Source organism: Odontomachus brunneus, unplaced genomic scaffold (genome assembly GCF_010583005.1).
Source record: "Odontomachus brunneus isolate Ranch 3 - 2012 unplaced genomic scaffold, Obru_v1 Obru_scaffold_038, whole genome shotgun sequence".
Classification (NCBI taxonomy): domain Eukaryota; kingdom Metazoa; phylum Arthropoda; class Insecta; order Hymenoptera; family Formicidae; genus Odontomachus; species Odontomachus brunneus.
In genome coordinates, this window is record NW_022639488.1 from 673,486 (window position 1) to 695,159 (window position 21,674).

At 35.0% G+C, this 21,674-nt stretch overlaps 1 protein-coding gene across 1 annotated transcript in view; it reads right to left on the reverse strand.

Annotated features, from left to right (window-relative positions):
• Positions 1-21,674, reverse strand: part of LOC116844032 (suppressor of lurcher protein 1) — a 451,902-nt gene that overhangs the window by 80,187 nt on the left and 350,041 nt on the right. Inside the window, exon 6 of the mRNA XM_032815096.1 lies at positions 6,626-6,812. Coding sequence (XP_032670987.1) covers positions 6,626-6,812 — 187 coding nt within the window. The remainder of the gene's footprint in view (positions 1-6,625; positions 6,813-21,674) is intronic.

Here is a 21,674-nt window from a genome sequence, read left to right on the forward strand (position 1 = left end):
AGGAGGAGGAGGAGGAGGAGGAGGAGGAGCTCTTGATTCTCTCCCGAATGCACGACGGACGGACAATTATAGAGCGGGGAAAGTGCCACTTAAACGTCAGTTCAATGGTACGCGCGAACGCTAATTAGATGGTGTTTAAGAGCAGGCACGTGGAAAATGAGCAGGACGATAAGCGATCGCGGGCACAGCATTTGTCGGCCGAGCATTGTATCGCAGATAGTTTCCCCGGGATTTCCGATGCCGACCTGTTTCTTCGGCCATGACGATAGGTCCTCCCTTCAATCTCCACGTCGGGGGAAACGCCCTCGGTCGATCTCCGCTGCGGAATTTCGAGGAGTCCTCGAAAGATCGGTCCAGATTTCGGGAATAGAGACGAGACTCTTCTGTCGGATTTAAATAAAATCGCGGTTGCCGATAGTGATAGCGCGGCAATATATTGTACCTAGACATGTATGTATGTGTATGTATGTGTACGAACGGGTGAATTTAGGTGAATGGCTACTGACCTAGAAGGAAGAGAGGGATAGAGATAGAGAGAGATAGAGAGAGAGAGAAAGAAGGAGGGAAAGAAAGAAAGAAAGAGATCAACATCGATGCACGTTGATCACAAAAATTCGAAAATCTTTGGAGCGACAATTTTCTCGTACATTTGCTAAATTGGAAGTACAATTTCAACGGCGCTTTCCGCATTGCACAGCATTTTTAGAAGCGGAAAGCGCCGAGTAATATGTTATAAGATAAAACGACTGTAAGCCTCTTATGGCGGAACGTCTCGTGAAATTTTGAGATTGTACTTGTCGTAACTCTAACGCGCGGCAGTCTGAGGCGGAGTGCGCGATGTCTGTTACGCGTGCTGATACATTATGTACTTTTCGTAGCAGCATGGGGCTTTTGTGCTGTAAGAATGGACTAGGGATACTAGACACGATGATATGTATCGTAAGAGTACGGCGCTCTGCTAACACAATGATGTCGCGCGCATTCTACGAATGCGCGCCACATTATGAATCCGGCACATGCACCACGTCGAAAATCGATCGCGCAGCTGCGTGTCCCCATGTTTCTTTCGACGGAAACAGGTAGCACGTCTCGCGTGTTTGCGGCACACTCGCGGCCAAATAGGTTGTATTCTTTCTTAGAACCACAGATATACTGAATAGACTAAATAGTATTGTTGTAGGAGGGATGAAGTCAACATTAGTAAAACAAGGCAATAGAAAGTAAGATTTTTTCTTGTCTAATTGTCTCGTTGGTGAGGAAAATGAAGGAAGAGAAGGGATCACATGATCAATGTGTCCTCTCTTTCTTTCTCTCTTTCTCTTTTCTTCTACATCGCTATTTTCTAAAGTATTGTGTGAGGAACATTTGACTTAATTTATTTCTGTCCTTTAATCTTATCATCAATCGTCCTGTAAGAGTGCGCAGTCTATTCTATAAATCTATCCGAGCAAAAATTGAATCTAGTGATTGTCTAGTAATGACATAGAAAAGTTGGGTCTTACATCTCTACTAGCTAGGAATGTAACGCTCACTTCTCCTAGTGGCTGTACTAAAAAAATTATCTAATAGCTGGATTCAAAAAAATAACTTGTAACTATAATTGGTACAGTTACTAGATAGTTCTGATATCCAATTTCTATTCAGGATTTACCGATAATTTTCTATCTCGTTATTGTGTAATCTTTTTTATCTAGCGACTATCTATGTAATTGGTATAGTTACTAGATATTCTTGACATTCCTGACAAAAACTAAGTACAAATATTTAGCCAGTCACGAGTTAGTGACTGGCTAAAAAACTTATCTAGTCATTACTATCTAGCTACTAGTCTTGAAATTTGCTCTACTAGATACATTTTTGCTCGGAATATAGTCGGGATGTAGTAAGATACATAGGATATACTGTACATTGCCGCGAGAGGGATAAAGTCAACATTAATAAGACAAGACAATAGAGAATAAGATGTTTTTCTTGTCTAATTATCTAGTTGATGGAGAGAACGAAGGAGGAGAAAGAATCGTCTCGAATTATATGATTAATGAGTTTTCTCTTTCTTCTCTCTCTCTCTCTCTCTCTCTCTCTATCTCTCTCTCTCTCTCTTATTTCTCCTACACTGCTCTCTCCTAGAGTATTGTGTGACAAAGTATTTAACTTAGTATATCTCTGTCCTTGCCAATCATGCTATTAGCCGTCTCGTAAATTTGTGGTTGAAACGCATCATCTTGTCCAATGGGAGTATTCTCCCACTGGACAAGAGAGATGCGTTCCAGAACTCGTACAATAAATAATAGACAACCTATCTGGTCGCTAGTGTACAACCAAACTACGGAACTACGATTCGTACGGACTTAGTCTATCTGCATTAGTTATTTAACACATTGTTAACGTATTGACGTGAAAATCATCAGCGACTAAATATAATCTCAATAAATAATTATAAGGCTCTTTGACTAAAATAAAAAATATAAAAAATAGACAATAAAAGCCAATATAGCTGATTTAATGACTGACATTCCTTATAATTTATAATTCATTCTTTTGTATATCTCGTTGAAGATATCCATAATAATGGTTGAAATGTTCCGATTTGTAATTTGTGTACACTCATATTATAAATATGGAAGCATAAATCAGAATCTGATAATCATTCAGCTAAGAGATAATATCTTTTAATACTATAAATTAAATAATCAAGTTTAGTTTCTCTGTCTCACAACGTAGATATTCTCTTTAGTTTGATAGCATCATTTGTTTATTTCTATTTGTCAGTGCTGTGTTTGCGGTTGTTTGAACGCGGAATTGATTGAACCACTTTCTCGCTTGACTTTGATTTAATTTGGTTTAACATTCTTACACATTTGACTTGCTTTATTATGTAGATTCTATTTGTATTTACTTGCATTGAAATGAATCCGATATAAGATCGAAACGTCTGGGCAATTGAAGTGTTTGTGTAGATTGCAAGACAAAGAGAAGGAAAGAGAAACTGAATTTAATTATTTAATTTATAATATTAAGATAATCATGCTTTGACTCTTAAAGGTCTTATCATTTCATAATATAAATATATACTCATTACATCGGTAATCTAGTTCTTATTGTTCATTTGTTTACCATAGAATACGTAAGTATCTAGCCAATTAGAGCCGACTGCGTCGGCTTTATATTTGTAAAAAATCTTTTTAATATTTGTCAACGTAAATACAATTATTTACATACAAATTAAATATACAGTCACATGAAAAGAATATTATATAATATTTCGTTTTTCATATAAATTCTTTTGAATTTTGTTATATTTTCTAGTAATGCAGGAATAGATTGTCAGTAGAATTTATCTTACTAAAAAACCTTAATCAACTTTTAAATAATAAACAGTTTAATTAACTTTTAAATAGCAGTTTCTATAACAGAAATTATATAAGTAATACTAATTGAATATATATGAATATATGAACGGAAAGATATAATGAATTAACTCTTTGTGTTACGAATTTTTGTATTAAACCAATTTTTTTTAACTTTATATTTTTTGGGAATTTTTCAGATCGCTGATTACAAATCAGAACACAAAATTTTAAAACTTATACTGGTTCATATTGATTCCTACTAGTTTAGCTATTAAATTTAATTTTATTTTAATTTAATTTAATTTTATTTTATTTTAAATTTTAAAAAATTTGAAAATTCTAACCTCAGATTCGGTGTATCCAAAAAACCACTAGAGTACTATTATAATAGATATTAAAATTTATTTGGATCTACAGTAAAAAATAATGATTTTTCCATATTTTTCAAAATTTATTTATGATAAAAAAACAACGTAGCGAAAAAGTTGACAAAATTTTAAAAAATAGGGCGTCCTAAATAAGTACCTAAATTGTCATTCTAATATTGAAAATAGTTTAATATAAAATGAATTTTTCTTCATAAAAAGCATACATTTTGAGACTATTTCTTTATTTATAATAATTATATAAATAAAAATTTATGGTTGCTTACTTTTTACTTATTCATGTATTAGAGACACTACAAAAACAATAAAACCGTTACTTAACATCAAGAAATTCGTTAAAATAATGAAAAACTGAGCGATCCATGTTGCAAAAGCAGAATGTTAATATATTTCTTAGTTAGAAAATGCTGTAGTAATTTTTACTATAAAATTTTCTCCATGGAAAGCCAATGAAACATGTTAACAAGTATATGTATCGTGAATTGCATTTATTTACTGTATGCTTGATGATTAAAATTTTAGTTGAGCATTGAAATCAATGGAAATCAGAGAGTAGCAGTTAACTCGTTAAAGTTTGTCTACATCAATCATAATATTGATTTTAAGTGATTATATTACCAGTCGGAACTATTCTCGAGCGCTGTCGCAAACTGACCATAAAAATTGACTTTACAATAATTGCATGTTTTGCAACAATCGATTAGATGTTTTTAACAATGTTTGAACAATTAATTGCAATTATATTAGTTGCAATTTATAGACAAATGATTTTTGCGATGTCTCTTTCGTGTCTCTACAACTAACGTTAGGATAGATATAGACAGACCTTTAAATGTCGTGACGAGTCACCAGTAATCAGCATTACAATATTATCGCATCACGTTACGTTACGGGTGAAGTACGAAATTGATTATGTTTTAAAAGTCGACTGTATAGTAATTTTTATCCATAGAATTTGTGATCAGAAGGTAAACAACTACAATATATAATTCTTAGACAATTAGACTGACACTTTTTCCCATATTTTGCCGAGTCCTTTTTGTGTTAATATAATTAACAAAATAAATATTTTGTTAACTAATAAACAATCAATAAAACAATGCAAATGATACTATATTTTTTTAGAATATTATAGTTTTTTTTTCAAATACTTCTTTCTCAAATTTTCATGCATTTCGTTTTTTCCATATTTTTCATATTTTCTGACAATGATGAATTGTCTTTAATGGTAATATTGATAGTCTATAAAAACAAAACTATTAATAGAAACTGACAATACATAATAAAAAACATATTGTATTTCTTTTAATTGAATCTTGTGGGTTAAATGTTTAATATATCCAAGTGTTAATTTAACATAGTATGTTTGTGTTATCCAAATATTCTAAACTGATATTCAACATATTGAAATTACATATTTTATATTTCAATGCAAATTAATTATTATATCAGATTTTAATTGTTGTTGACAAATTATATTTTCGCTATCTTACAATATAGACAGAAACTCGTGGACAGAAAGGTTGTTCTTCAGAAAGGTTCAGAAAGGTAATTTCTTTAGTGAGTTTGTGAATTCATTCGTCTTGTCCAATAGGAAAATTTTCCCATTAGAAAGAGTTCACAAACTCAGTTGCGAATTCACAAACTCACCCGAAAAATTATGAACAATCTTTCGGTCCACGAATGTATAATACGAAGTATATCTATGAAAATAGGTAAAGTAGGCGACTTAAGACCCGAAGTTCCCGAGTTCTATCTATGACAAGCAAATTTTCCAAATGTGATATCAATTGAATCGATTAAATTAAGAAGATTTCAAGTAAAATCATTGACAACACCTTAAAAATAAAAAAAAGGACGTAATAAAAAGAGATTAATAGAATATTTTTCTTAGTATAAAAATAATATTTTTTGTATTATATTTAACACTATAAATATATCAAGTTTGCATAAAATTTGCTTGAAAATAGTCTCGGTATTAATACTTTTATATTAATTTCTAGCATAATATTTTTGTTATTTTTTAATATTTATTTTGTTAATTATATTAACACAAAAAGGACTCGGCACAAAATATGGGGAAAAGTGTCAGTCTAATTGTCTAAGAATTATATATTGTAGTTTTTTACCTTCTGTCCACAAATTCTATAGGTAAAAATTTCAAATATAGATTTTTTCAAACATGAACACATACGCATACACACATACCAATATACACACATATTTCCACATACAATATCGAACTAATCAATGGATCTTCAGCGTACGTGAATCTAATATTGCCGCTTTCAAACACCTGTAGCAAAAAAATCTGTCCATGTTTGACAATTTTACCCATGGAATTTGTGATCAGGAGGTTAAAACTAAACCAATATATCCAATTTTTAGACAATTTGATTGAAACCACTTTTTCTGTATGTTTGTGCGGGGTCTTTTGAGTGGATTGTTTGGAATATGTAAAATGTGTTAAATTTAACACAAATTTTTTTATTGTGTAGAATTTTTATCTTGTTGAGAAACATAGTAATTTTCTTAATAATAATAAGTTAAAGAGTATATAGTGCACTTCAGTTTCTAAAAAATAAATATTATTTATAATATTACTTATAATATGCGGAAGAACAGGAAATTATGAAGAATATATTAACTCAAAATATATCGAGATATGTTTCTCTCTGTTACAAAACTCTATAATAATATCAATTATAAAATTCTCTCCGTGATATATATACATCTTGAATTACATTTATTTACCGCATCTCTATTTACCTATTTATTTACCTTTAGCAAATCAATCATCGGTTAAATTTTCATGCAATCAACGGAAATCAATGCGAAGCATAAACATGTTTTAAGAGATACAATGGGAGAAATACAAGTGAAACGTACTCGTTCGTGTCGCTCGACGTATGATACAGATTCAGGTCCTGGAATACCACCTGCACCCGTTCCTTTCCTCTTCCTCGGAAATCGTAAGTACAGTGTGTCCTGGATGGATATGGATTCGGATACGCTGGCGATGTGACTACGCCAGTTTTCGTGGAATCGCTGCTGTAAACCACGTCGCAGAATGACGCTGTAACAAAAGAGGCACACGAGGAGACTTAACGAGCGGCAACAGTCGGCGACTAAAAACGAACGTAACGAAAGCAATTAATTGATGCGCGGCCAAAGAGAGCGAGAGTGAGAGAGAGAGGGGGGGCCAATTAAATTACGTGGCTGCCTCCTTTGCTGCTGCGTTTATTTTTCACGTCGAAAGATACATTGTCGCAGTTAAATTATGAATATTTCGTGTTTTAATTACAAGTGGCCGCGCATCGACGGTCCGCCACAATATGCAAACGAGCGTCGCCGCTGAGCTGCGAGCATGCGAGGATGTCATGTGCGAAAATCGCGCAAAGACTACACAAAAGCGTAATAATAATTATCATACATACTTATTAGTTGCATTAGTGAGAAAATTACCGATGCTCCACTAATTAGGATATACGACGAAAATTTTTCACAATTTCACTCTTGGGAGGACACGCTGGCAAATATACGCGAGGAAGTCATGCGCCCGCTAACGGCACCGATTAAATTTCGGCCGAGTCATCCGTCAGCGAAGAAATTTCGTAAGTTAAACAGACTTTATATATACGTTCGACCTCGCATTTATTTTTGCAATTCCCCGTCTTCGCGCGTCTGCATAAATCTGTATCATTCACACGGCATTAAGATTGAGCGAATCTCACGAGGAGCAAGGCACGAAATTATTTAATGTGATAAATATCTTAACCCGCGCGCGTTGCCGCGTATAACGGCACCGCGATTGTAGCGCATATTCGTTTCGAGTCTCTACGCTTTAATCTTCCCGACAGTTATTAATCTTTCCGTAATTTAACGCCAGAATCGCTGAGGTACGCTCGCAAGATGAATCTCCCGAAGAAATGCCGTCATTAGGCAACCCTCGGCGATACGAAGGTGAGCGCGTGTACTTGTATATTTCCTCGTGAATACATTTTCCGTGACTCTCACTACGCGAATTTTCGCTCACGTTAGATAAACAGTGCAGTGTCTACTCGCGTGTAAGCCGTTAGTTACATAATGCAGTCGCAAAATTCGGGATTAAGGATATGTCAAAGTAGATGACGAGCTCTAAAAATGTCGATAATGTAATCGTAATCGTCGAAACGCCACGTCAGATACTTCAAGAGTGACTAAATAAAAGCATGTCCGAGAGAAAAGGATTACACACAATTATATATGAATTTCATCTCTATATGATCATATATAATCACACTTAATTATATATGTCTTCAAGGAATGAAATACTGTTGTTTTTACCTATAGAATTTGTGGACAGAAGGTAAAAAACTACAATATATAATTCTTAGACAATTAGACTGACACTTTTTCCCATATTTTGTGCCGAGTCCTTTTTATGTTAATATAATTAACAAAATAAATATTAAAAAATAACAAAAATATGCTAGAAATTAATATAAAAGTATTAATACCGAGACTATTTTCAAGCAAATTTTATGCAAAATTGATATATTTATAGTGTTAAATATAATACAAAAAATATTATTTTTATACTAAGAAAAATATTCTATTAATCTTTTTTTATTACGTCTTTTTTTTGTTTTTAAGGTGTTGTCAATGATTTTACAGTTAAAGTAACTGCTTATATTTGCAATCTGTGATGTCAATATTGAACTGCACGAAACAATTTTATCTTTTCATTTAACAGCAGTTTTTCCATGTGGACATATATGATTCTATATGATTACTTAAGAAAAGTCACCTGATGTTAAATTCTAAAAACCGTCTTCAAAAGTTTCAAAAGCCCTAAAATGAATGAAACCGCTAAAAATACCATAAAAAATTATAGACAAAAATAGGTACAATGTGAATGAGCATTAAAAATCCATGAAAAATTACCGTATACGAACATTTTTTGTATTATTTTAAAGATAAAATGCCTACTAAGAAGTTATTGTGGAATTATTGTTTTATAACATCTTCGTTTCATTATTCTCTCGAAAGTATACACATGATTTTTATAGTAAAAATTGCATATTTCGGTTCCATAGAACTAGCAAAAATTTTTCTTGAATTTCATAATGCTAATGCCGACGATAGATGACAAAAACGCACGAATAACTTTGAAGTGTGGTATATCTCTAAAAAAATCGTACGTGTAATTTTTCTTTTTTTCTTAATTAAAGGAGAAAAATGAAATTTTATGATCACGCAAATTGAATTCACGAAAAAATTGTACCAGTTCTATGAATTTCACAGAAATATGCAATTTTTATCGTAAAAATCACGTTCTCATGTTCAGAGAGATGCCGGGGTAAGTACGTTGTAAAATAAAAATTTAACAATAATTTCTCACAGTAGACACTTAAAACTAAAGAAAAAAAATACTGTTTGCACGGTCATTTTTTGCGAAGTAATAAATCATTAAAGTTTCACCTATTTTTGCCTACAATTATTTTATACCATACTTCTTTTGAATAGTGTAATTTTGACTCAATATTCCCATATATCTACAATCCTATTCTAACATTGTAACAAATATAAGAAGTCGGCACAAAAATCTGACTGATCGAGTTAATAATCTTAAAGAACAAAAGAATTAAAATAGCTCTAAGATTTAATAATTAAATAGAAATAAAACAAGGAAGGGCGTTTAAGAGCCTAGGCACAGATTAAATAGTGCAATCAAAAGATTACATTGACACAAATATATTTAAACGTTTCGATCCTTTTTTGGTTCTCTTTAGTAAACTAATATAAAAAATCAAAAAACTTGCGAGTCAAAAAACAATAATAGTCGAGAGTCATTAGATTTGAAAAAACGCACGCTCATAAGTTGATCGCTCGCAGAAAACATTGGATAAGGTCTTGGTCCAAACATTTAATTTAAATTTTCCTCCCTCCAACACGTAAACGCAGTGCATCATTGGTGCCACCATTGTTTAAACAGACGATGTGGAGCAGACTAATAGATCAAATTAATCTCACAGATGAAGCCATAACCGAAGATAAATCTAACGAAATTTGCTAAAAACAGTTAAATAATAATAATAAGAAGAATGCATTATATAATAATAAGAAGAAGATTGCACGATTTAATCTGTGCTTAGGCTCTTAAACGCTCTTCCTTGTTTTATTTCTATTTGAGAGTTAATAATCATACTTTTTTTAATATTTATCTCCTTACAACTATTAGTTATACATAGTTAGTTATAGTTATAGTTATAGTTATAGTTATAGTTAGTTACCTATCTATTAGATGCTTGCACAAATTTGTATGATAATGAATTTTTATTTATTAAAGACAATGAAATAACGTATAATATTTTAATCATAGTATTGGTAATTGCTATCAATAACTTTTTGTCATCATTAAATAATTTGTTGCCGTATTAATGAAATAATTCATCATTTGACACAACTCATTTATCAACCCATTTTTGCACTTCTTCAACATTTCAATATCGTGTATCAGATAGTCCGTGCTGTATCAATTTGAATAGATGAAAATCGGATGGAGCGATGTTTGAAGAATACACAGAGCGCGGCAGGACTTCTTAATCTAACATGAACAACGTTCTTTTAGTTGCAACAGCAATATACGTTCTAACGATGTCATGAAGCAAAATGACTTTGCGTTAATTAACAGCTATTAGGATTAGGATACGCCTTCTCTTCATGGTTTGGTTAAAACGCTATAATTGTTGACTGTAGTGATTTTCTTTGACTGATACTAATAGCTCATAGTAAACTATTCTTTCTCGGTCCCATCAGATACACAGGAAAACTTTATGACTGGATGTTGCATTTTGTGGCGAATGTTCATGGTTGACCGAGATCAATTCATGAGCTTCTACGTTTAGAATTATCAAAATAAATCCTTTTCATCACTCGTAACTATTCGCCACAAAAAACTTTTTTTTAGCAAGCAGTGGGAGACAGATGATAAGCCGGTTCGGAATCGAGATTGCAGAAAGTTCATGGAGAAGCCATTTTCGTTCCTTTTAGATCTTTGCCATTGTTTTCAAATAACGGGATACTGTTGGTTCATCAATTTCAAGCTACTGTATAAGATTTTTAATATTTAAGCCGAGTTTTCGTTGAGCAATGTTTCTAATTCATTGTTCTTTATCTCGTTTAGTTGATTAGAACATGACTTAAAGTAAATAACGTTGTCCTTGATAAGTTTAGACGCGCTGATTATGAATCTGACATCCAAAATATCATATTACGTCAAGTTTTTAAGATATTTCAATTTAAAGGTGCAAAAAAATGAAATTTTTGGCCATTTTCAATGACCTATAAAATCTCTAATTTTAATCAAGTATGGTTAATATTTAAAAATGCAAAAGCAACTTAAAAAAAACAATTATTAAGTCGCTGCTATAGTTATCTATTTGGAATTTTACGAAATTTTATATAAGTATCTAATAATTTATCTTTTTCTACTTCTGATATCGTAAGAATATTATATTGTAAATGCGTAAAATATATTGATCCAATTTATTTTATACTTTTTAGGACTTTTGAGATTTTTTGAAGCGGTTTATTTTTATTAAAAATATTTTTTTATTTCGTATTTTATAATGATTTACTAAAAGTTTTTTTGAATCATTGAAAAAAATTTTCGTCTTGTATCTTTATATGTTCTCAAATTTTCAAGAAAATAATAGAATTACCCAATTTTCAGGTCTGTCGGATAAATCAGATTAATGATATCTCTCCCTCCTCTAAATTAAAAACTATGTAGATAACACATATAACAGAACAAGCTACAAAAAGTTTTATCTTAATATTTCTAACATTTCTAATATTTCTCCAGTTATGAGGGAACATACAAACAAACATACATAACAAGCTACGAATTTTTTTTTAAATCGGTTAAAAATATCTTTCTTGTTTTTTGTATTAAAGAAAAATGTATAAAGAGAGAGAGTAAGAATAAATTATATGGTTCGAAAGGATGATTATTATAAGCAACTAATCTTTCCAACCACATAATTAATTTTTTATAAATATTGCTCTAATATAAAAAACAACAAAAATATATTAAAATCTAACGTTAGACGACTCATTCTCTATACAGAGACAAAATGTATATATATATATATATATATATATATATATATATATATATATATACATTCGTTTTTGTTCGGGCATTGATATAATCATGCTATTTTTTTTTATTTCTTATACAAAGTGTTCCATCAATATATTGATCAGTATTGTGGGTTACTTGCTTAGATGAGCCTATTTGGATACAAACTAAACTCGAACTTAGCAATATGCTCGTTTGCAAAACGATTTACACTCATTCAGCATTCATAAAGCTTTTTGTTAATAACTTTTTAATAAACAACGACCAACGGTTAAAACCTTTTGCATGTTACTCAAGACGATGACCTTTACAACATATATCAAGGTCAAGATCATTGGAGCTGACTCCCTTTTTATCAATAATTATCATTCATTTTTGTTATACACTTATTTTAAGAAAATTATAAAGAAAATATTACAAACTGTTTTATCCCTTATACTGACTTGTATGTTGATGCAATACACTGTGCATGTAAATCTCATATAAAAATTAACGGAAAATACAACCACGCATGTATAGAAAATTTTTTTTGCAAACATTTCATATATTTCTAAGTTTTCAAATTCAATTGTTATAGTATAACACGTTTTTTTTAATTTTCTAGAGCGGAACAAATGCATGTTCAATATATACAAGCTGCAGAACTTTTATATCCGACAAATTTTACACTGGCAGCTTAAAATATTAAAATATAAATTTTATATTAAAATATAAATTTTGAAATTTTTTGTAGTTTTATCGCATATTGAGCTCCATTACATTTTTGCATTACATTTTACATACTTTCATTATATGAAAGCATTTGTGACTTTGCGCAATCGATACGACGTAAACTTCAATTAATATTTTGTTAATAAAGTTTTCAACTATTTAACTCCGACTTAACTTTGACATTAATAACAAGCATCTTCCAGATATACTAGCGTAAATTTCATTCTAATTTACTTTCAATTCGTTCAAAAATATGAAAATCAGAGTAAGAAAAAAAATACAAAACAATAATAATAATGATAATGATAATGATAATAATAATAATAATGATTACAACTTACGATAAATGATCTAATAAATTTTAAATGATCCTTTTATTATATATATCCAAGATATAAAATAAATGTGTTATCGCACAGAGTTAACGTTCATTTTTGAAGAATTGAGAGGATAGACATTACGTTTACGCCCGATAAATCGCGATAAAAGCGAGACGCACCAGCATTACTATCGAGCAATTGTTTTCGCGAACCCCGGGTCTCTTTCGAGCTCACGCGGACGATCGTGTTCGGGAAGTGTTAACTTATCATCGACTTGGTTCTCAAAGTTAACCGGCTGTAATTAATGTTGCTGCACAGTGCGTGTAATCAAACACCGGAAAGCCGTGTTTAATAATGCATCGTTGAATGCGGAGCTCGTAGTAATTCACCGTTTGGCTGCACAATATATGGACTTGAAATATTGCTGTGTCTATGACACGAAGAAATTCGATAAAACTGTAATTTGGCGAAGGTCAGCTCCGCGCCAATCTCAACACAACTTAAAGCTATCGACGTGAAGCCGACAATGGCTTTTATCGAGTTTAGAAAAAAGTAACGCAATAACAGCTAGAGGCAGACACCTTAACGATCCCCGCTGCAATGTGGACTTGTACATTATATATATTTTTTAAACTAGATATATATATATATATATATATATATATATATATATATATATATATACTATATATATAAACACACACACATATAAAGAGACTTTCTTATTTGGCCCCGCGAGCTGACGAGACGAGATATTTGTATCAGTTTCGGCGCGGCGCTTTTAACGGTTACTCGAGGGGGAAAGGCAGCTGCGTCGATACGACAAGGATTCGATGCGCTGAAACTGAAAAGGCGCGGAGTATCAATGCGTCGCGTCGTCGTCGGTCATGAATGTTGTATGAGTGTTTGTATCAGAAGCGAACTTATCTCGAACTTTGCGTCGCGAGAATATTGGAAACATCGTTCTCGGGCCGCGCACGAGCTCACTTCCCTTTAGATCCGTTCTCTTTCCCTTAACGTCTTTAGCTCGATTTCCGCTCCGAGGCACTTATGCCTACGGTAATGTGCTCGCGACATGTGTTAAAAGGCACGGAGATATCGGCAAAATATTTGACAATAACAAGGCAAACCTTTTAGTATTGCAACCCGTCAACGTCAACATCGACGAGTTTATCTTCTGACGACAGATATTAATTCTTAAATGGAGGAATTGCGTCTTCCATTAATTTCCTCTAGTTTCTCGCTCGTTCCGTCAATGCATAATTCTCTCTCCACCGGCGTATTATTGAAAATGCTGAACTGGAAATGGGCATTATACCGCGCCATAATGGCCACCGCTGTCTAAAGCTTTCTTATTGTTGAGCATTGCGTTGCGCCATATATTTGTGGAGAAACTTAGGGGAATACGCTCGCCATAAAAATAAGAGCGTGAGAGAAAGAGAGAAAGAAAAAGAGAAAGAGCGAGAGAAAAGAGAGAAAGAGAGAGAGAGAGAAAGAAAAAGAAAGGAACTAGGAGCGGACATTACGATTTTGCGGGCATCTAATGTCGTGAAAATGGTATGCAACGCTGCTTCGCGCGGCGGAGCTGTGTGTTGACCACGTTTAACGATATTCGATTAAAAATACATTAACTCCGTGAAATTCAGCATTGTCTCGCCACGCAACTTATAAATCTTTTTTCCATTAATTAATTTACAGATTTATCGGCGCGAAGGACTTGGCGCGAAAACCTCTGAACGGGACTTCTCTCCCCGTTTTAATCTGTACATTACTGTACGTCCTCTCATATTTGAGCGTAGACCGGCAATCTATGAAAGTTATCGACTTTTGAACACCGTCTATAAAAGGAAGCCAAATAACTGGTAGAAAAGAGACGCACGCCGGCAGAAGCGGCGAACGTTTTAATTTGCATTCATGAGCCGTCGTCACAAAATTCTTAGAGACACCAAGTATTCCAAGTACGTTTCCCCGTTATATTTGGGGAACGAATTCACTTACGGCGATCAATTCCTATACTCGCGCGGATATTGTGCTGTCGGACGTGGCTGTTCCGGTGAGATTGGCAATCGTGCCGATTTTAAGAATAGCGGATCGTAGATTATGTAAACTATCATATATTATGTATGAGAGAAGGACGATATTAGGAGAAAGAGAGAAAGAGGGAGAGAGAGAGAGAGAGAGAGAACGGCATCTCCACGTTTCCTATTTCCGTGGAAATTTTTACAGCGTGCGGGCTTCAACAATCGCGTCGCGTGCACAGCCTCAAATTTCTCCGCATACTAATAATCAATAAAGGCTCGACATTGACACGTTTAATTCGAGAGCGGCGCAATTTCGTTCTGCCGTTTTATTCGCGGCAAAAAAGAGCTTTCAAATGCACTTGCCCCCTTATAGTGACGATTTCACCGCATTGCTTCTGAAACTTCCGCGCCACGTTGGGTAATTGCGTGCGGGCGCAACACGCCGTGTTGCGCGAGGCGTGTTGTCAGAATAGTTTTAAGCTCGTTTCACTGGATATGAGATATATCCGCAATCTGCTCGGCTGGCCGGCGGTCAGCGTGCGAAAGGCTCCACGGTGGGCCGTCGACCCACCGACGGTAAAACCGTTGACAATCCCCATCTTACCACAATCGCGGATTTCCTAATTAAACAGCACATTTAGCCGAACAACCGAGTCAGCAGCCGCCGGCCCGGCGGGTATTAATAATTTACGAACTTTGTTGAAATTAATTTGAACGCCATTTGCGAGCCGCGTCTTGGCGGTAAGTCCTGTCCTAACTCCGCAGATTTAAGCAACCCCTCTATCCCTTCCCCTCCGCCCCCCCCCCAGCCTCGCGTGCTCTCCCGCAGCTTTCGGCCCTCGCACCACCCTATATCCGCCCCTCACTCAGCAGAATCCGTAGCGAGGATATATCCGCATGGGTTTCCGGTTCCGCTCGAATGATGAACGTTCATATTTTCTTGCGCGTTTTGGCGTAACCGCTAACCGCTCGATACGAACATCCGCGCCGCGCATTCACGGCGGCAGTTGCGCCGGTGGCAAAAAGTTTGCCGAGTTCCGGCATGAAATTTAATTTAGACTTTAAATTACGGTTTTTCAGAAAAGTCGTCCCGATCATTCCGAGGCGATGACTTCCCTAAGAAAAATTACTTTCCTTAGCCACATATCTCCCCCTTCCCTCCTTCCTTCCTCTCTCCTTCACCTTTCTCTCTCTTTACGATTGCGATATATATATATATATATATATATATATATATATATATATATATATATACACATATAGGATGTCCTATTTTAAAGAGTCCGAACGAATACCTCAAAAACTGAGTCCGGCAGGCAAACATTTTTCGGATGAAATTTATGAGGTTTTAAGAAAAGTGTATAATAATGCTATTGACTTGTGTATATGTCTGACCTCGTAATGAACGCGCCAAGATCTCTCTCTCTCTCTCTCTCTCTCTCTCTCTCTCTCTCTCTCTCTAAAGTCAATTTGAATTTTTTTAATGGAATCATATGGTTTTAATCAACACAAATTAATTCATGATGAAGAGTCTCATTCTGTGCATAAGACTATAATGGTAAATTAGAAAGATGAATACTTTCCGGGAAACTTTATATTTTATCCTGATATATCTTCTCAAAACAAGAACTTTCCGTAACCTTACTTTAATATATTAGAAATGTATACGTAGAACGACAGAAATCAATCGGTGATACTAATGTTTCACACTGTTGCATCAAGGAATCGGTAAAGTGCAATTTTATTCAAGGTTTCCGTTTCTTTCTTTTTTTACAGCAATTGATTCTATTCACTATTAAGGTGAAGTTGTAAAAAAGTAAATATTTTACGTTGTAGAAAAATTCCTGCATTGTAGAAAAGTGAATATTTTACGAAATATCTCATATGTGCACTGAAAATTATCAGGATAAAATGTAAAATATCTCAAAAAAATATTTACTTTTTAATGATTTCATTTCTGTAGTTTTATATGCAAAATAACTTTAGAAATTAATTTAAAAAACATATGATTTCATTAAAAAAATTTAAACTGATCTTCTATTTCTCTTCTGAGGCATGTTTTGGTACGACGTCAAGTTTAGATATACAGTTGTTTCTATTAAAATAGCACACCCTGTATAAGCTGCTTTTGAGTTGTGAAAAGCAAAAGAAGGGTTTTCCTCTGTAATTATTAATTTTGATTACAGCTGAGCGGATTACGTGCATATGGTCAGAGAATTATAGCGTTCTTTTTGCTTTACATATATAGAAGCGTATGTAATTATTTCTTTTTTGACATTATTGAAATTTATTTCTAATGTTTTTTTTTGCTTCCCTTTACTTTAGAAACTATACTATGTATTCTATTCTATAAACATATTTCGTATAATTAAAGTCTTGCTCCATATGTTTAAATCTTTCTCTCTCTCTCTCTCTCTCTCTCTCTCTCTCTCTCTCTCTCTCTCTTCCTCTCCCTCTTTAAATTACGAATATACACGTATCAATCTTCCGTCTTTGAAATTATGCGAACATCATGAAGGAAGAAAATTGTCGAAAGAAAATATCATGATTTTTAATATAAAATTAAGTTAAATGTAATACAACTCATGAAAAACACAAAATCTTATTACAGAATCCATGTTTGCGGAACATAAACGTCGAACACATTCGCGAAAAATACATCGATATTTGCAAACGCGATAAAAACTCGAATCGGAGCCGAGAGAAAAAATATCACCGGGTAATCTCTCGTGAAATATTTGTTACAATATGAAATTTCTTGTTCCTTTATTTGTTATAATATGAAATTTCTTGTTCCCTTCCCAGTAAAACAAGCAACTATAGGACCCTTTCAAAATTCACCTTCGACCATATAATGTCGCGTATACGTAGAATAATTGATTAATTACTAAGCTTTCCGGACAACAGCGCCTCATTGCATAAGCGTCGCTAAGTGCTCTTTAACGCACACTTTTTCCCCTCTTTGCGTCCTTCTTGAGCGGCTCGAATAGCTGCTACGAATAGATGAGGATAAAAAAGATGTAGCCTGCGGCCTAGAAAAAGGTTATCACCTACTTTACTGGCTAGCGAGCTGCTCGTTCATCGTTTGCAGGCGCACTAAGTGACCTTTGAGATCGGGCAAGTTCAGCATACTTTATTATTCGGCAAAGGTCAATAGTTCACCATTAATTTTACCTCTCATAATAAACTGTCAGCGAGCTTCGCGCGAATCTAATATTGCTATGATCGTTTTTGCGTTTAATTTTGTGTACGTTTTTTTATAAAAGCGTATATAAAAACTCAGTTTTTATTTTAACGATAAAGCGATAAAAATGTTCTGTACATATTGTGAACAAATGAAAACCTTGTTCGCAAAAAATATTCACAGCTCCATTTAACACTGGAAATTCATGTTTCAATGGATCTCGTAGAGTTCTTCAAAATCTATGGCAGCATTATTGCACTTTTTACCATTTTTCTCAAATCATTCCGAAGTCCACCAAGGACGATAATCAAAAGATTATAAATTTTGTCAACGACGGAGATTTATAAGAATCGCCGAAGGTCACAATGAATTTCACCGTAACACGATCGACAATGTCCAGCGCAGACACAATCGGCGCTCCGGCCGGTCCCCAACGATCTCCGACGGCATTTAATGTCATCGATAAGACACAACGGTTAAGCGGGGCATGACGCATGCCGGAAACAGACTGCGCGCGCGCGGCCTTTACCCGGGGAATTCCGTGAGATTGGCGCGACGCGGATATACCGTGGTTTTGTCTCTGAACGAGTCCGTAGAACCGGATTCGGTGAAGAAACGAGGAGGAAACGAGACAGAGAGGCGGGCGGACGAGCTCTCCGCCGCGCCGGAGAGAAGATAAGGGTGCCGAGACGAGTAAGGAAATGAGAGAAGAGAGAGAGAGAGAGAGAGAGAGAGAGAGAGAGAGAGGAGAGAGTGAGAGATAGAGATAGACGCGGCAGGTACGGAAGGAAGGAAGAACGGACCGACGGGGTGAAGAAGCGAGGAGAGAACGGAAGGCAACTTACTTAACGTTGCTACAAAATGGAACGGTAACTAATTCCGACTAGGTCGGCTGATTTATCGGCTTTTCGCGCCGCGTCGTCGCACTTTGTCGCTCAACTCGCTCTCCCCCGATATGACTCTGCGCGACTTGTCTCGCCCTTCGTTCTCTGTCTCTTCATTCTCTTTTCGCTGTCCGTTCGACGACCTTATTCGTTCGTGCCTGCCTCGGTCCGCCTGTTTTGCTGTTTACGCCTCGTAAATTATAATTACATTATTTTCGTCTTTACAGGTGTAAGGGGCGGTGCGTGCCGCCCGCCCCTGCATTCTCTGCAGTGTACGCCGCCGCCGCCGCCGCCGCCGCCGCCGCCGTCGCCGTCGCTATCGCTGACGCCGGGCTGTCGTCTTTTTTCGTTGTCGCCGTGATCGGCCTCCTCCTCGCCTCCTCGCAAACGGCCGAATATTTTGATCGATATGGTTTCCAACGTTCGATCGCCATTTCCATTAGCTGATGAGCTCCTACCGTGCGACTCCCGGGAAAGAATAGAAAAAGTTCGCGGAACGAATGGCGCCCGAGACGCGCGCGAAGGGTAGGAGTAAACTCGTGCTTTACGCGCGCTAGAGTGGTGTTAGTGCGTTCAAAAGTCGGTAAAATATTTAATCTTTGCGCTTCGTTCACTCCACGCATCCGGCCCAGCTCATCGCTCGAGTCCTGGAAGGGCCGAAAGGGCCAAGATCAATCGATTATACGATGTTTTATACGATTATACGGTGTTTTCGAGGCCACTCGATCTGATTTTCCGCCGCGGATGTTCGGACGAACTTACAATTAATTCCCTCGCGGGAGTTCAACGGGAAGGTTTTAAGCGCCGTCGTTTAACTCTCTTTTCTGTCCCACGCTGAATCGATATCCACAGAACGCGCTCGCGATCAGTACGTTGACCTCGACATATGAATCCATAGGTGAAGTATCCATCATCTATCAATGCCAACGAGCTCGCGACCCGAGCTCGTCCATCGAGATCTCAATTAGCGACGATAAAGCTCGCAGCATGAATGAACCGTCCGCGTCGACACAACTTCGTAATCCTCAAACTCGGTTACAAACTTAATCCTTTCAACGCCAAGTCGTTTCAAAATACTTGTTACACGATGTTCTCAATATGTTCAAATGATGCAGAAACTCCCGCTAAACAGCACACGTCTAGCAGTTATGTGCATCCATCAGCGGCCGACGATGCGCCCGAGGCGCAATCAGGAGCGATTCTTTAACGAAATGACAGGACTTAAGAAGGTTCTGGCCGAATTAAAGACAAACTCATAATTATGCACGTGATACAAAAGTAAATCGAACTGACAATACATGACCGAAATTTCAATAATCTTTATCGTATTGTTCCCGAACTATTTAATTGTAAATTTATGTTGCGAGCATTATATAGACTCTCTTTAATACAATAAATTTCTTTTAATTTGAGATATTTGTATACAGACATAGATTTGTGTATCAGACATAAGTTTCAGAAACTTTTGTAATGATAAAATGAGTATTCCCGAGTTGAAATTTTAGCTCTGTTTTCGACCTGAACTTTCTAATATCTGTACATTCTGAAGGATCAGTATATGCTTAATACACGTGCAAACCGAAGTTCTACTTAGCGTCTCTAAATAGCAGAAAATGTACAAAATTTCCACTTGTAAGTCTAAAAAGGACATCTCTGCAAAGTTAATAGATTAAATAGGGTCAGAAGAAGTTGATATAGGTTTCAGAATATCAAAGTAAGAGTTAAATGGAATATTAGGAATATCGAAAGTGGGATCAAAACGAATCGGGTCTCAGAACATTTTAGTGAAGTATTACATAAATTTAGGTTGGAATGAAATTTAAATCTTTCGATGATAATATTCGTGAAATCAACAATATGTAAGTGAAAACATGACAACATCACATTAGGTCTAGTTGGCCCAAAAGGTCAGTCATGTGCTTTGCTTATGTATTTATTATGAAAAGAACAGTGGAAGCAAAATCGCAAAATATTTCCTTCAGAACATAAGTATTTTTCCCTGAGATTTTCATCAAAATCGAAATAATGTTATAATTAAAAAAAAATAAAAATCTAATATAGAAGCAAACAAATATATTTTGGAGCATCTTGGAACTTGGAATTAATCTTCTATTGTGAGTGAATTAACTAAGTGATGTGTTATTAATTAAAATGAAGTTTTCTGCAAGTGTTTGGTACATTTTTAAAGAAAGCAAATTTATTCATTAAGTGATTGAAATTGAATATATGAAGGACGTAGTGAAGTTGGCTACTATTTAAGTGCCGGCAGAGCTGTAAAAATCTCTCACGGAGACTACGGAACTACTGATCAAGATACATATTTTATATGTGATCTTTTTATACTGAGTTGCTAGCCAACTTTTTCCGGTATCAAGACAAGATGGCCACATTGTAGCATATTTTTATTTCAGTTATTACAAGAGAAAATATATACAAGTTCATTTCTCTCGCGGACATAAAAACATAGAGGAAGGTTATCTCTATTGTGTTTGTGTACTGTTAATCGCAACAATTAGTTGTCTGGAAAGTTATAATTTTGAAGTTCTAAAAAATATGTCTTGGTTTCCTCTACGTGATAAGTTTGTATCCCGTCTAAAATAACCTCTCGTAATGTCACACACACACACACACACACACACACACACACACACACACACACACACACACACACACACACACACACACACACA